The sequence below is a fragment of the Actinia tenebrosa genome, unplaced genomic scaffold (genome assembly GCF_029948245.1).
Source record: "Actinia tenebrosa isolate PJP-AT-01 unplaced genomic scaffold, QUT_ActTen_1.0 PGA_scaffold0__85_contigs__length_37466705, whole genome shotgun sequence".
NCBI lineage: Eukaryota > Metazoa > Cnidaria > Anthozoa > Actiniaria > Actiniidae > Actinia > Actinia tenebrosa.
Window position 1 is genome coordinate 16,059,849 of NW_028292569.1, and position 13,606 is coordinate 16,073,454.

The window sequence follows — 13,606 nt, forward strand, 5'->3', positions numbered from 1 at the left end:
CATCTTTTGTTCATCATGCTTCATGTCTATAGTCCCCTTGCAGCACGTCGGAATGCAGCTCAATTTTGAGGACAAACAATAGGTTTCCAATCATCAGGTCCCGGTTGTACGAAGGGCGGATAGAGAAAGTTTTAAAGTGAATATTATTCATTTCTATATATAGCGCTAGATTTTGTTTACAACTATTAGCATTGTGATGTTAGTTTGCCAACCATCATCAGAAATGTTCTTGCCAAGTTGCTTTGCTTCATCGGTTGGCAAAGACAATAGTTTACGTCACACCGTGGATTTTTTTTCTTAGCTTTTTTTTTTTTTTTTTTAAATATATCAAATTTCTTATGTCTATCAGTCTACATATCAGTCTACATATCAGTTCTTATCAGTCTATATATCTATCTGTAACTCCCTGAGCAACAAACTCATATATAGCTAACTAACGAGCATATTTTGGCGCGAAATTTCCTGACACTTCAACAGAGGCGCACAGAAAATTTGGACGTGGAGGAAGTGAAGATTGGGGAGAGGAGGAGGGGAGGCTCTCCCCCAGTCCCCCTAGTTTCTCCTTCCCATTGATTGGCATGTGACGGCAGTAGAAGTCAGTGATGAAGGTAGATATAGTGTCGGGTAAAAATATACTCAGATTGTCTTTTCAAGTAAGTCTTCTCTTGCAAGATATATCTTATGACATGGCTTCAACTAATGTACTCGATCTCTGAAAAACCAAAATATCATCCAGTCAGTACTGATTGCATGCGGTGCTGTGTATTTGCGCACGCGCTCTGATAACCTTACTACTCGATGCATTGAGTCCGCCACGCTTGTAGGTAAGTCTTAATCAAAAATTGAACTTCTACATGCTGCCACTGATTTGTAGGGAAATGTGGACCAAATATTCTGCCTTTTTTTCGTTATAATCCCTTCTTGACATCAACGAGAAGAGTATTAAGGCTAAAAAATTTAAATTATTTTACAAGCTCCCGTGATTCAGGAAATACTTTTAATCAATGATGTTAAAATATATTCAAGATAAGTCCTACCGGCTGCATGCTCTTTGCCCTTGGAATAGGAACCATTCGGTGTGAATCAAGAATGAATTCATCAACTTCCCCACGCCATCGATCTACCTCTACGGAAGCTGCTTGCACTTGCCTTTGAATGAAAACAAGAAAGAAAGAAGTAACATCACATCACCTCACTTCACCTCACCTCACCACACCTCACCTCAACTCACCTCACCTCACCTCACCTCGTCTCCCATCCCATCGCACCACATAACATCATCATCACGTCACAACACATCACCACACATCACACCACATCACAAGTTACTAACCTGTATCTTCTCTTGTATGATTGGTGCATCACAAACAAACCAAATATCACGAATAAAAGGGCAACACAGCTTATGATGAAAATGATAATCGCGGTATATAGCACTAAAAAATAAAAGCCAAACAACAGTAATCTTTTAGTTTCATCATTGACTGCTAAAAATGTGACGTGACGTGATGTGACGTGACGTGACGTGACGGGACGGGACGGGACGGGACGGGACGGGACGGGACGGGACGGGACGGGACGGGACGGGACGGGACGGGACGGGACGGGACGGGATGTGTTTCATATTTGCAGTAACTCGTTTAACATGCTCAGCAACTCGTTTATTATCAGCAACTTGTCTAACTTGATGCATATTCCTAATGGACAACTGAAACTCTGCTGCAGACCTTAAACGTCCTATAGCTAATAATCAACCATTCCCTTTCAAAAGTCAAAGATTTTGCGTAATTATACTTGTACTTCACACCACAGGCGAAAAACAATCATGTCACAAAACACAGAAACTAAACGTACTTGCATCTTTAGTTGATGTTTTCCCTCCAAAGAGAGAATCCAGTTCGTCTGTTGATCCTAAAGAAAAAAGCCAGCTTTTAGAATTTTATGTTTAATGATGCATGCCTAGCTTTGTGGATCCATAGTGAGGGAGAAAAAAGCAGCTCAGTAGGGTTTACGTTTATTGACATTGGAAAGATTACGGTCGTGATGAAAAATACTGCATGTTTTAACGAAACGAACCGTAACGGAGGAAAACAACTCGCAAAAGCATAACACAGAAACTTTTTCTAACCTTGAATTTGATTTGAATCAGGAACAAAATGATGGCCTAGAGCTTTGGAACAACCTCAATATTTGTATAAACCGATTTCTACTCGATAAACTTAATTTAACTATCCAATTCAACTACGTTTAATTGACCAAACAAACTACAAATTATGACCATATAGAATTGACTCGAAAAAACTAGTTTTTATGAGATCAACCCCATTATTATCTTCATGATTGAGAAATGTTTAAATTTACGGTGTTGGGAATAATCGGGCATGATTCAGAAGTACTCACCTTGCTGAACTAGGAAAAGAAGGAAGAATGAAATGGCTAAAACATCGCTTAATATGCTTTCCATTTTGAATAGCTTTCTAGTATAGACATGAAGGTCTCTTCAGACGTATATACTTGAGAACCACCCAAGCGACTCATTAGTGTCAGTTACGTCATTATATCTCTTGTAACGAAGGCCAATTACATTTTAGGTTTCGCACTTAGTTGCGCACCACTATGTTGTGCAGCCATGACAGTATTTGCGCAGTCGATGTCAGGTTAGATATAAAATATATTTGATGGGTTGCTTTGTTACCACTGGATCATTCATAGTTATTTGTGGTACATTAACTTGAAAACTTGAAAGCTAGAAAACTCTTATTTATATTTAATGTGCGACGTCCTGTGTGTAGTGCTTAGACTGTTTATTCTGCTCTATCTTTGTTCTTCATCGTAGGAAGTCTGAGTTCAAATAACCACTCAAATACAAAAGAATATGACAGAAGATATTGCTCATTGGCTCTCGAAATACGGAGTTTTGATTTTCGCGGCATTTCCACCGCGACTGTCGCGCTTTTGTTATGAAAATAAGATTCTACTGGAGGTGAAAATAGACCTTGAGATAGTTGCAAACATCTTTTGTTCATCATACTTTTATATACCCATTTCAGAAAAGTTTTTCAGAGCCAAAAGCGATAGGCAATAGGTGATAGGTGATAGAATAGCTGGAATAACTTTTCGTTTTCATTATCATGAATATTTTCGTCAAAAACACGGAGTTTGGTTATGAGGTATCCATACAGCGATGTTTGTAGTCGACGAAGCCATTTTAAGGATCTCCATTATTTGTGTTTAAATGTATGCCCATAAGTACTTTCTCTCACCCCCTTTGGTAAATACGCAGCCAGTAAGTCCTCCACTGGTCATGACTGGGAAGCTCATTGAGACCATGTAAAATGCGCTATATAAGAACCCCGTTATTTCGCCTTTCGCTCCGACAATCGTTTTTGAAATAGGTGTGTGGTAACCTATAAGCCTCGTTTTTATATATCGTCAAAGGCACAGCAATATCTGATTTTGCAGGCACAGCTGTTTCACAATTTTACCTCAGTCAATTTTGTATTCCGCGTAGTAGTCGTAAAAACGAGGTATTGAATTACAAAGTCATTGCCGAGGCATGTCCCAAGGAGAAGTCTTCCCATTTATTGCAAAATAATTGACAGAAGTTTGATCAGATTATTTTAATAAATGTGCTTGAGTAAATGTTTACATAAGTATTATTCGTTTGTTCGGTTTCAGAAGTAGATTAAGGCCCTTTCCAGACGCCGCTCCACTCAAGTGCCGAACTTAATAGATGAATTAAGTCCGAATAAAGAGCGGCGATTCACTCATTTTGTTAAGGCAGTTTTATTTTAGCAAGTAAACACTGCGGTCGAGGTCGGCAGGGCTTGTCGCATTATGCGACACTGGAGAAACAACTGCATAACGGCGCTCTTGCATCATTTTCCGAACGGTATACAAGAATTATGAGTAACTTCCTCCCCCACGTAAAGAAGGGAATTAGGTTTGACACAAGTGCGTCTGAATCGTCTGTTGCACCGAAGTCGAGCTTACTTGTGATACTGAAGTTCGGAAGATGAATTTGAATGCAGCGGCGTTTGGAACGGGCCTAATTAAGCTATTAGTGTTTTAGGGGACGAAAATATGGAAATATGTCAGTCTAGATCTAAAGCAGTCCCAAAATGCACATTTTTATTAATCAATTTTTTGGATTTCATTACGTGTTTTATTCTGATTGATATATCATGTTGTAAGTGCATCACTGCGGCTTGATTGCATACATTTGGGTGTAAATTTCTTTTGTTTCTCGGCTTGATGAATCAGATATACCAATGCAACTTACTGATAAATCGTTCCTTTAAACATAATAATGCAACACATTTCTACAACTCCAGAACGGCTAATAGGGGCCAGCTGATCTGAGAGAAAATGTTAGCCAATCAGAATCGAGAAAATTTGCAAAACTTAGGTGTCACTTTTTGTTCTTGAAATTGTTGATTTGCAGGCCACCAAACGAAAAAGAATAATGTTGCTAATAAGTGCTTGATAACAGTAATGAGCAGCGAATTATATTTTTATCGGCTATGGTAGGACAGGTTTTTTTCACTGGTCAGTTTTCACAGGTTTTATGAAACCTCAGTTTTGCAGTGACGTCATTTTACGTCATTATTTTAGATCAGCTGAAGAAAAATGAACTGGCAAGCGGTACCGAATGTACCACGATCCAGATGCATTGTGGGTATTGTAAACTTATTCTCTAAGGGCGATTAAATGATTTGTATTGTTATGTGCGTTTTTCTCCCACTCCTGTCTCACTGAGAGGTGATTTTTGCATTTAACGGCTTTTAATAAAGTCCCCTGAAAATGAGAATAAAAAAGTTGTTGTCAGTGTCGTTGGTATGCGGATTTGTTTATTAGCGCATGCACTCTAACCACTGACCTAAGGGCGCCATGTTTAAAGAAGTTGGGTTTAAAACCGGCAACCAAGTCAAAACAAAAGGCTGAGATATCGCTATAAAAGCTATATTACTTACCAAGTTTCATTAGCCTTCACAGGAAACTTAGAACCAAATCTCCGTCCTCTGTTTGAAGCCAATCCTTTCTTCGCCCACTCGCGAGTGTTTTCATGCCGTTCATCGTCACTCAAGGACTTTCTCTACACAGAAGAACAATGTAGATATTGTATGGTGAGTAACAAATTCATTAAAATCAAGGGTCTGATAAAGAAAATAATGTTCAGTGATGCTGAAGGGTTTAGACCAACATACTAAATATTTTCAAGGCTTATTCAAATCAGTAAAATTTAGCAATACAAGTACTCGATACTCTCTTGACCTATTATCTTGTTTTCACTATGAAAACAGTCTTTATTATTTTATTTACATAATCATATTATTATCATTATCAATACTATTGCTATCATTACAAACCCTTGGTTTCTCTCTAGTGTTCTTTCTTCTGTTGTCGTATTCCTCGTCTGAATCCTCCTGGAAACGATTACATAAACAAACTGTCCAAACTCTCCAAGTTATAAAGTAATGAAAGAGTTGTTGTGTGTTTTTGAAATATTATACATCTACAAGAGAATATGAACTAAGAGAAGGAATCCCCGTGCCCCATCATGTGCACACTTTGATGCTATTTTTAGAATCTATTCTAAAAATATCATCCAATGATATCATTTATTTGATCGTTTGATTTTCTGCACGCGCATAGTACGCGCGCGCTCTTCGCTGGTTTGCTAACGTTTTCTTGTGCTTTTCTTATGTTCAAATGTTCAAATCTGCCTCAAGATGACGATGTAGATCGAAAGCTTTGGAAAATAAATGCAAAAATATTCCAGAAAGTTGAACAAATTACTACTTCAATTTCCTGTCGTATTTGCCAAGCTTTCGACATGCACATTCATAATCAAGGCAGAGTGACGGAAAAACCCCAAGAACGTAAGCAAACAGCGTAAAGCGCGCGCAGTAAATGCGCGTGCAGAAAAACAAATGGTTTAAAAATAGCATCAAACTGTGCACATGATGGTTACAAGGCTATATAGGGGGATTCCTTCTCTTAGTTCATATTCTCTTGACATCTATACATGATCATCAGAATCTGTATAATCCTATATTTAATATCTAATTTCATCTAATATAGTCTCCTATTATTTTTGGTAGAAGTTTTTACCTTTTTCTTTCTGGGTTTCGTTTGCTCCTCCTCGCTCGATTCATCCTGATGAAGAAATTAAATTTAGAGTGTCAAAATAGGCCAGCGGTGTGTGGGGAAGGGAGGGAGGGAGGGAGGGAGGGAGGGAGGGAGGGGGGGGATCTGGGAGGAAAACTCATAGTTCATCCAGTAGTCAAATTTATGCCCATAAGTACTTTCTCTCACCCCCTTTGGTAAATACGCAGTCAGTAAGTCCTCCACTGGTCATGACATGACTTGTCAGAAGGGTGATAGGCACTTTAAAGGGAATCAACCGACTTCATTTGTTATCCTTGGACTTCTGAACCGAAAATTTAACTCAAGACAGGAGAATTTGCGGGCTGAAACTTCAGTAAGAAATAAGAATGAGAAATAATAGACTTATCCTAAAAAAAAATCCTAAAAAGGGGCTAAATTCAGAAATAACCACACAGGGCGAAAGAAGTGCTATTTATCAATGATCAGGTAAAATTTCGAGGCTTTATTTCGCGTTTCAATTATTTTATTGAAATTTTTGAAGAATCCCCATACATTTCCTTATAACATGACACCACAGAAACCAAGCTTGGGCTACCTGTGGCTGAAATGGAAGGATTTTCTTTGGAAGGCTGCGCGAGTACGGTTAGCGCACATAAATAGTTTCGATATTTATTGCTTATTTTCTTCTCACGCTCTTCCTCGCTTGATTTGCATGCAAACAAAAAATTAAATTACCCAAACTTGGTTGCGGATTATAAATACGTAATAAATACCCGATAATAATTTTCATTTTAAATACCTTTCGAGGTTTCTCTTTAGGTTTTTTCTTGCGTTTTTCTTCGTCGCTAGAGTCATCCTGAAAACAAACAACCGCAATATATTTTTTCGTTTACCTCACGGCACTGATGTGTTTATGTTCTGATAATTTTGGCGAGTTTTCAGAGCCTAAAGAAATCGAGTCTGCAAGCAGGCTACTAATTTTTATCTATTTGTTTTTACCTTTCGATACTTCTTTTTCTTCTCTCTTCTGTCGTCTTCACTTGAATCGCTCGAGTCATCCTGAAAACAAACAACCCCAATATATTTTTCGTTTACCTTACGGCACTGATGTGTTTATGTTCTGATAGTTTAGACTAGTTTTCAGAGCCTAAAGAAATCGAGTCTAAGCAGGCTACTAATTTTTATCTATGTGTTGGTACCTTTCGATATTTCTTTTTCTTCTCTTTTCTGTCATCTTCACTTGAATCGCTCGAGTCATCCTGAAAACAAACAACCCTAATATATTTTTCGTTTACCTTACGGCACTGATGTGTTTATGTTCTGATAGTTTAGACTAGTTTTCAGAGCCTAAAGAAATCGAGTCTAAGCAGGCTACTAATTTTTATCTATGTGTTGGCACCTTTCGATATTTCTTTTTCTTCTCTTTTCTGTCATCTTCACTTGAATCGCTCGAGTCATCCTGAAAACAAACAACGCCAATATTTTTTTTCGTTTACCTCACGGCACTGATGTGTTTAAGTTCTGATAATTTTGGCGAGTTTTCAGAGCCTAAAGAAATCGAGTCTGCAAGTAGGCTACTAATTTTTATCTATTTGTTGGTACCTTTCGATACTTCTTTTTCTTCTCTCTCTTGTCATCTTCACTTGAATCGTCCTGAATATGAAATATATATATATAATAATCAATCTATATATGAATACACAGGAGACATCAAATACACAAGAAACATGTTAGTCATTGATAGTCATAGCATTGATGAACAAATGACTAACATGTTTCTTGTGTATTTGATGTCTCCTGTGTATTCATATGTAGATTGATTCACTTGAGTGATATCGACCAAATAGGCACTAAATTCCGACTATTAGATAATAACTATTTTGTTTTTATTTCACACCTATTTCAAAAAATACTTTGTCCATTGGTGACGTAAATCTGGAATCTCGTCATAAAAATCAAAAATATTAGTCTTTGCCAGAAACTGCGAGGAGGAGAATTTGCGGGCTGAAATGGAATGATTTTCTTTGGAAGGGTGCGCGAGTTCGGTTATAGGTAATAATATAGTTTCGAGTGCAATTTTAAAATAATTTGCACGAGTTTGTTCTTCGGCACTGATGTGTTTAAGTTCTGATAATTTTGGCGAGTTTTCAGAGCCTAAAGAAATCGAGTCTGCAAGCAGGCTACTAATTTTTATCTATGTGTTTGGTACCTTTCGATACTTCTTTTTCTTCTCTCTTCTGTCATCTTCACTTGAATCGCTCGAGTCATCCTGAAAACAAACAACCGCAATATTTTTTTTCGTTTACCTCACGGCACTGATGTGTTTATGTTCTGATAGTTTTGGCGAGTTTTCAGAGCCTAAAGAAATCGAGTCTGCAAGAAGGCTACTAATTTCTATCTATTTGTTGGCACCTTTCGATACTTCTTTTTCTTCTCTCTCTTGTCATCTTCACTTGAATCGTCCTGAATATGAAAAAAAAATTATAATGCTTATATTGAGTGGTTAACAGCTATTTCAAAAAATACGGCTTTGTCCGTTGGTGATGTGAATCTGGAATCTCGTCATAAAAATCAAAAATACTCTTTCAGATTTCAAAGTTTTTCATTTTAAATACCTTTCGAGGTTTCTCTTTAGGTTTTTTCTTGCGTTTTTCTTCGTCGCTCGAGTCATCCTGAAAGCAAACAACCGCAATATTTTTTTTCGTTTACCTTACGGCACTGATGCGTTTAAGTTCTGATAATTTTGGCGAGTTTTCAGAGCCTAAAGAAATCGAGTCTAAGCAGGCTACTAATTTTTATCTATTTGTTGGTACCTTTCGATACTTCTTTTTCTTCTCTCTTCTGTCATCTTCGCTTGAATCGGCCTGAATATGAAAAAAAATTATAATGCTTAATTAGTATAGGAAATCGCACGATCTTCTCGTACAATTTGGAAATTAATAGACACTCGTAATGTTTTGAAAGTTCATGTAATTGCACGAGCCGCCTTTAGGCGAGTGCAATTAAAGAACTTTCAAAACATTACGAGTGTCTATTAATTTCCAAATTGTACGAGAAGATCGTGCGATTTTTTGTTTATAGTTCACTCAACAAAATTTCAGTAAAAATTGCTAAGCGACACCGTTCATCTTTGTCTATTTGGCGGCCGATGTTCAGTCCATCGTGCAACTGAAATGCATAAAAAAGATTAGTTCTTACGGCTTTAAAATTTTATTTATATGTTTTTTAAGTACAAAATGATAGAAAATAATTGTTTTGACATTGTTTTGGCCGTGTTGCCATAGCGACTTAATTCAGTACTCCTACGGAGTACAATTAACGCTATAATTGTACTCCCCTCGACCAATCAGAGTCGAGTAATTTTGTTGAGTGTACTATAAAGTGGTTAATAGCTATTTCAAAAAATACGGCTTTGTCCGTTGGTGATGTGAATTTGAAATCTCGTCATAAAAATTAAAACTACTCTTTGCCAGACAGTCAATTTGCCAGAGCAGGTCGTCGCTCAAATCTGGTATATTTAGATTTAGAATGATCTTACTTGGCCCGTGCAACAAAGTTGTATAATAGGCCCTTTGTAGTTAACGGTCACGTGCCTCTTCTGGAGGTCAAAATTTAATTATGTTTTTATATTAAATTGGTGATTCTTTTTATGCACTTGTAAAGAACTGGTTGAAAAGATGTGTAACCAGTGTGTTACGAAATGCAGTTTTATTACGATCTCTCAAAACTGCAGGTTGTAGAAAGTTCGTTTACTCTCCAGTAAATTTCAACCATGGGAATCAAAGTGTTCATTCATTTGCTCACAGTGAATTAATCAGCACGCCACCCGGCTAGCTCAGTTGGTAAGAGCGTCGGTCTGTTGTGCGGGAGGTCGTGGTTCAAGCCTCGGCCGGACCAACGTTCAGGGTCTTAAAAACAACTGAAGCCTGGTGCTGCCTTTGTAATTGAATCTTCAAATGGACAAGGACTTAAAACCGTAGGCCCTGTCTCCCAAACCCTTTCCTAAGCTACAGTAAATGGGGGACATAAAAGAACCTGTTGAATTATTCGTATAAGAGTAGGGGTTGGTCTCCCGGTTCAACAGCCTATCCCAATCTGGAGGCATTAATACTAACTTACTAACAAATCACTCATGATTGTAAGCTGCACGGCTGCTACAAGCGCCTTAATATGCATTGTGAGGCGCATTGAGACCATGTAAAATGCGCTATATAAGAACCCCGTTATGGTGATGATGATGATGATGATGATGATGATGATGATGATGATGATTGTTTAGCTGCAAAGGGCCTATTAGTGAATAACAGTCAAAGTAATACAAAGGTAAAACAATAAAAACAGCTTATGCGTTGACTATTCATTCACGGGTGAAGTAAAATCACCCTAACTCATTGTAAACTATTAACTGATTAAGGCCTCGTACACACTATGCCGGATAAATTTAATTCCGAATTTTTATTTATTCGGTTAGGCCTACCATCCACACTAGTCACTGTTCCACACTGAATCCGGACAGTTCTTCACCGAAAACGAATTTTTTCGAATACGGTCTCCAGAGTGGAACAATTCGAAAACGCCGGCTAGCCGTATTAGTGTGGACGGAGAACATTTTGTACCCGAAATTTTTTAAATATGATGACGTCATGATTGTCATGGGAGCATGGCGGAAAGGCTAAAAATTCACCGCGGGCTCAATTTCAGCTTCGATGCACATGCTCAGATGTGTAATGAAGCGTTTTTGCCGCCTCTGATCGGACTGGTGTGGACTCGAAACATTTTCTCCGTTTTCATGTGTGGACGGATAACTTTTTTTTCGGCTTCGGTGTGAAAGTTGCGGATTCAAATTTATTCGGCAAAGTGTGGACGGGGCCTAAGACGAAGTAACAAATTCACAGCTTACGGCCCTCAATTCATTTTGGTCTTAGATTTCAAATCTTCGACCAACAACGTTTGTTTGAAATGGACCCCTTGCATGTGACGTCATTTATTTTACAAGTTCGCGTGATGATTCAGGAAATACTTTCAATCAATGATAAATATATTCAAGATAAGTCCTACCTGCTGCTTGCTCTTTGCCCTTGGAATATTAACCATTCGGTGTGAATCTAGTGCTTGCACTTGCCTTTGAATGAAAAAAAGAAAGAAAGAAGTAACCTCACATCATATCACCTCACCTCGCCTCGTCTCGCCTCGCCTCACCTCACCTCACCTCACCTCACCTCACCTCACCTCACCTCACCTCACCTCACCTCACCTCACCTCACCTCACCTCACCTCACCTCACCTCACCTCCCATCCCATCCCATCCCATCCCATCACATCACATCACATTTTTAGCAATCAATGATGAAGATAAATGATTACTGTTGTTTGGCTTTTATTTTTTAGTGCTATATACCGAGTTAAACGAGTTGCTGCAAATGTGAAACACATCACCTCACCTCACCTCACCTCACCTCACCTCACCTCACCTCACCTCACCTCGATCACCTCACCTCACCTCCCATCCCATCCCATCCCATCCCATCACATCCCATCCCATCACATCCTATCCCATCCCATCACATCCTATCCCATTCCATCCCATCCTATACCATCACCATCACATCGCACCACATCACATCACATCACATCACATCACATCACATCACTACAAGTTACTAACCTGTTTCTTCTCTTGTATAGTTGGTACATCTTAAACGAGCCAAATATCACGAATAAAAAGGCAACACAGCTAAAGGATAGAATGATAATCGCGGTATATAGCACTAAAAAATAAAAGCCAAACAACAGTAATCATTTATCTTCATCATTGATTGCTAAAAATGTGATGTGATGTGATGGGATGGGATGGGATGGGATGGGATGGGATGGGAGGTGAGGTGAGGTGAGGTGAGGTGAGGTGAGGTGAGGTGAGGTGATGTGATGTGATGTGTTTCACATTTGCAGCAACTCGTTTAACATGTGATGCGACGTGAAATTAATGTCACAAATCATGTCACAAAACACAGAAACTAAACCTACTTGCATCTTTAGTTGATGTTTTCCTTCCAAAGAAAGAATCCAGTTTGTCTGTTGATCCTAAAGAAAAAAGCCAGCTTTTAGCATCTTATGTTCAATGATGCCTAGCTTTGTGGATTCATAGTGGAGGGAGAAAGAAGCAGCTCAGTAGGGTTTACGTTTATTAACCTTGGAAAGATTACGGTCGTGATGAAAAATACTGCAATTTTTAACGAAACGAACTGTAACGGAGGAAAACAACTCGCAAAAGCATAACACAGAAACGTTTTGAAACCTTGAATTTGATTTGATTTGAGGGACTAGCACGAAAATTATCCAAATTTTAATTCAGCTTAAACCTTACTGGAATAACCCTTAATGGTCTAATAATCACTGGTTAAAGGTTTATCCTGATATTCGGATGGGAAGTATTATATTTTTGCGAATTTTTAAAGGAGTCTGTGACGTCATACACTCAACACTACTGAAACGATCGCTCCGTACATTTCTTTGTATTTTGTAATCTAATAATCTAGTAGTCAAATAATCACTGGTTAAAGTTTTTTCCTGATATTCGGATGGGAAGTATTATATTTTAACGAATTTCTATAGGAGTCTGTGGCGTCATACACTCAACACTAAAGATTGCTCCGTACATTTCTTTGTATTTCGTAATCAAAATATCTTCTAGTTTTATACTCAGTATTGAAGAAGAGATACCATTATATAATTCTAACCACAAGTTATGTACGTTAAAAGCCCAAGCGAACCTTTGGGCTTATAGAAATAAAGTAAAACATGAAGTTATTTACAAAGAAATTTATGGATCGATGTTAAGTGTTGAGTGTATGACGTCACAGACTCCTATAAAAATTCGCAAAAATATAATACTTCCCATTCGAATATCAGGATAAACCTTTAACCAGTGATTATTAGACTTTTAAGGGTTATTCCAGTAAAGTTTCAGCTGAATTAAAATCTGGATGATTTTCGTGCTAGTCCCTCTTAACTATCCGATTTAACTACGTTTAATTAACCAAACAAACCACAAATTATGACCATATAAAATATACTCGAAAAAACTAGTTTTTATGAGATCAACCCCATTATTATCTTCATGATTGAGAAATATTTAAATTTACGGTGTTGGGAATTACCGGGCATGATTCTGAAGTACTCACCTTGCTGAACTAGGAAAAGAAGGAAGAATGAAATGGCTAAAATATTGCTTAATATGCCTTCCATTTTGAATAGCTTTCCAGTATAGACATGAACAGCTCCTCAGACGTGTATATACTTGAGAACCACCCAAGCGAATGCCAGTTAGAAACGGATTATTAGATTTTTGAGGGGGGGGGGGGGGGGGAGGTTGGGCAAAAACCACAAAAAAATTCGAGCACAGCTTTAAAGATTTTAAAAAAATCGTGCATAAGAAAAGTGCCAGACAAAAAAAAAATTCCAAATTATGTCCAAATAAAATTCCTGCACAGCCATG

The 13,606-nt window shown here is 38.0% G+C and overlaps 2 protein-coding genes across 8 annotated transcripts; both read right to left on the reverse strand.

Annotated features, from left to right (window-relative positions):
* Positions 1-124: 124 nt before the first annotated feature.
* On the reverse strand, positions 125-2,545 carry LOC116286366 (uncharacterized). The gene is made up of 5 exons (XM_089033269.1): positions 2,401-2,545; positions 1,855-1,911; positions 1,334-1,436; positions 1,038-1,149; positions 125-712 (listed from the first exon to the last, which is right to left on the reverse strand). Exons 1-5 carry the CDS (start codon positions 2,462-2,464, stop codon positions 680-682), a joined length of 369 nt encoding a protein of 122 aa, XP_088889395.1. The 5' UTR covers positions 2,465-2,545; the 3' UTR covers positions 125-679.
* A 1,060-nt stretch (positions 2,546-3,605) lies between these two features.
* LOC116293807 (uncharacterized) lies at positions 3,606-13,435 on the reverse strand. Of its 7 annotated transcripts, XM_089033201.1 has the most exons (17): positions 13,293-13,435; positions 12,136-12,192; positions 11,777-11,879; positions 11,170-11,233; positions 8,925-8,975; positions 8,727-8,783; positions 8,524-8,574; positions 8,321-8,380; positions 7,714-7,764; positions 7,511-7,570; positions 7,311-7,370; positions 7,111-7,170; positions 6,911-6,967; positions 6,115-6,159; positions 5,370-5,426; positions 4,974-5,095; positions 3,606-4,797 (listed from the first exon to the last, which is right to left on the reverse strand). In XM_089033201.1, the coding sequence occupies exons 1-17, from the start codon at positions 13,354-13,356 to the stop codon at positions 4,785-4,787; spliced, it is 1,032 nt and encodes a 343-aa protein (XP_088889327.1). In that variant the 5' UTR covers positions 13,357-13,435; the 3' UTR covers positions 3,606-4,784. The 7 variants fall into 7 exon arrangements, with proteins under 7 accessions (XP_088889327.1, XP_088889338.1, XP_088889336.1 ...); XM_089033212.1 differs by lacking the exon at positions 8,727-8,783; XM_089033210.1 differs by lacking the exon at positions 8,524-8,574.
* Between the last annotated feature and the right edge of the window lie 171 nt (positions 13,436-13,606).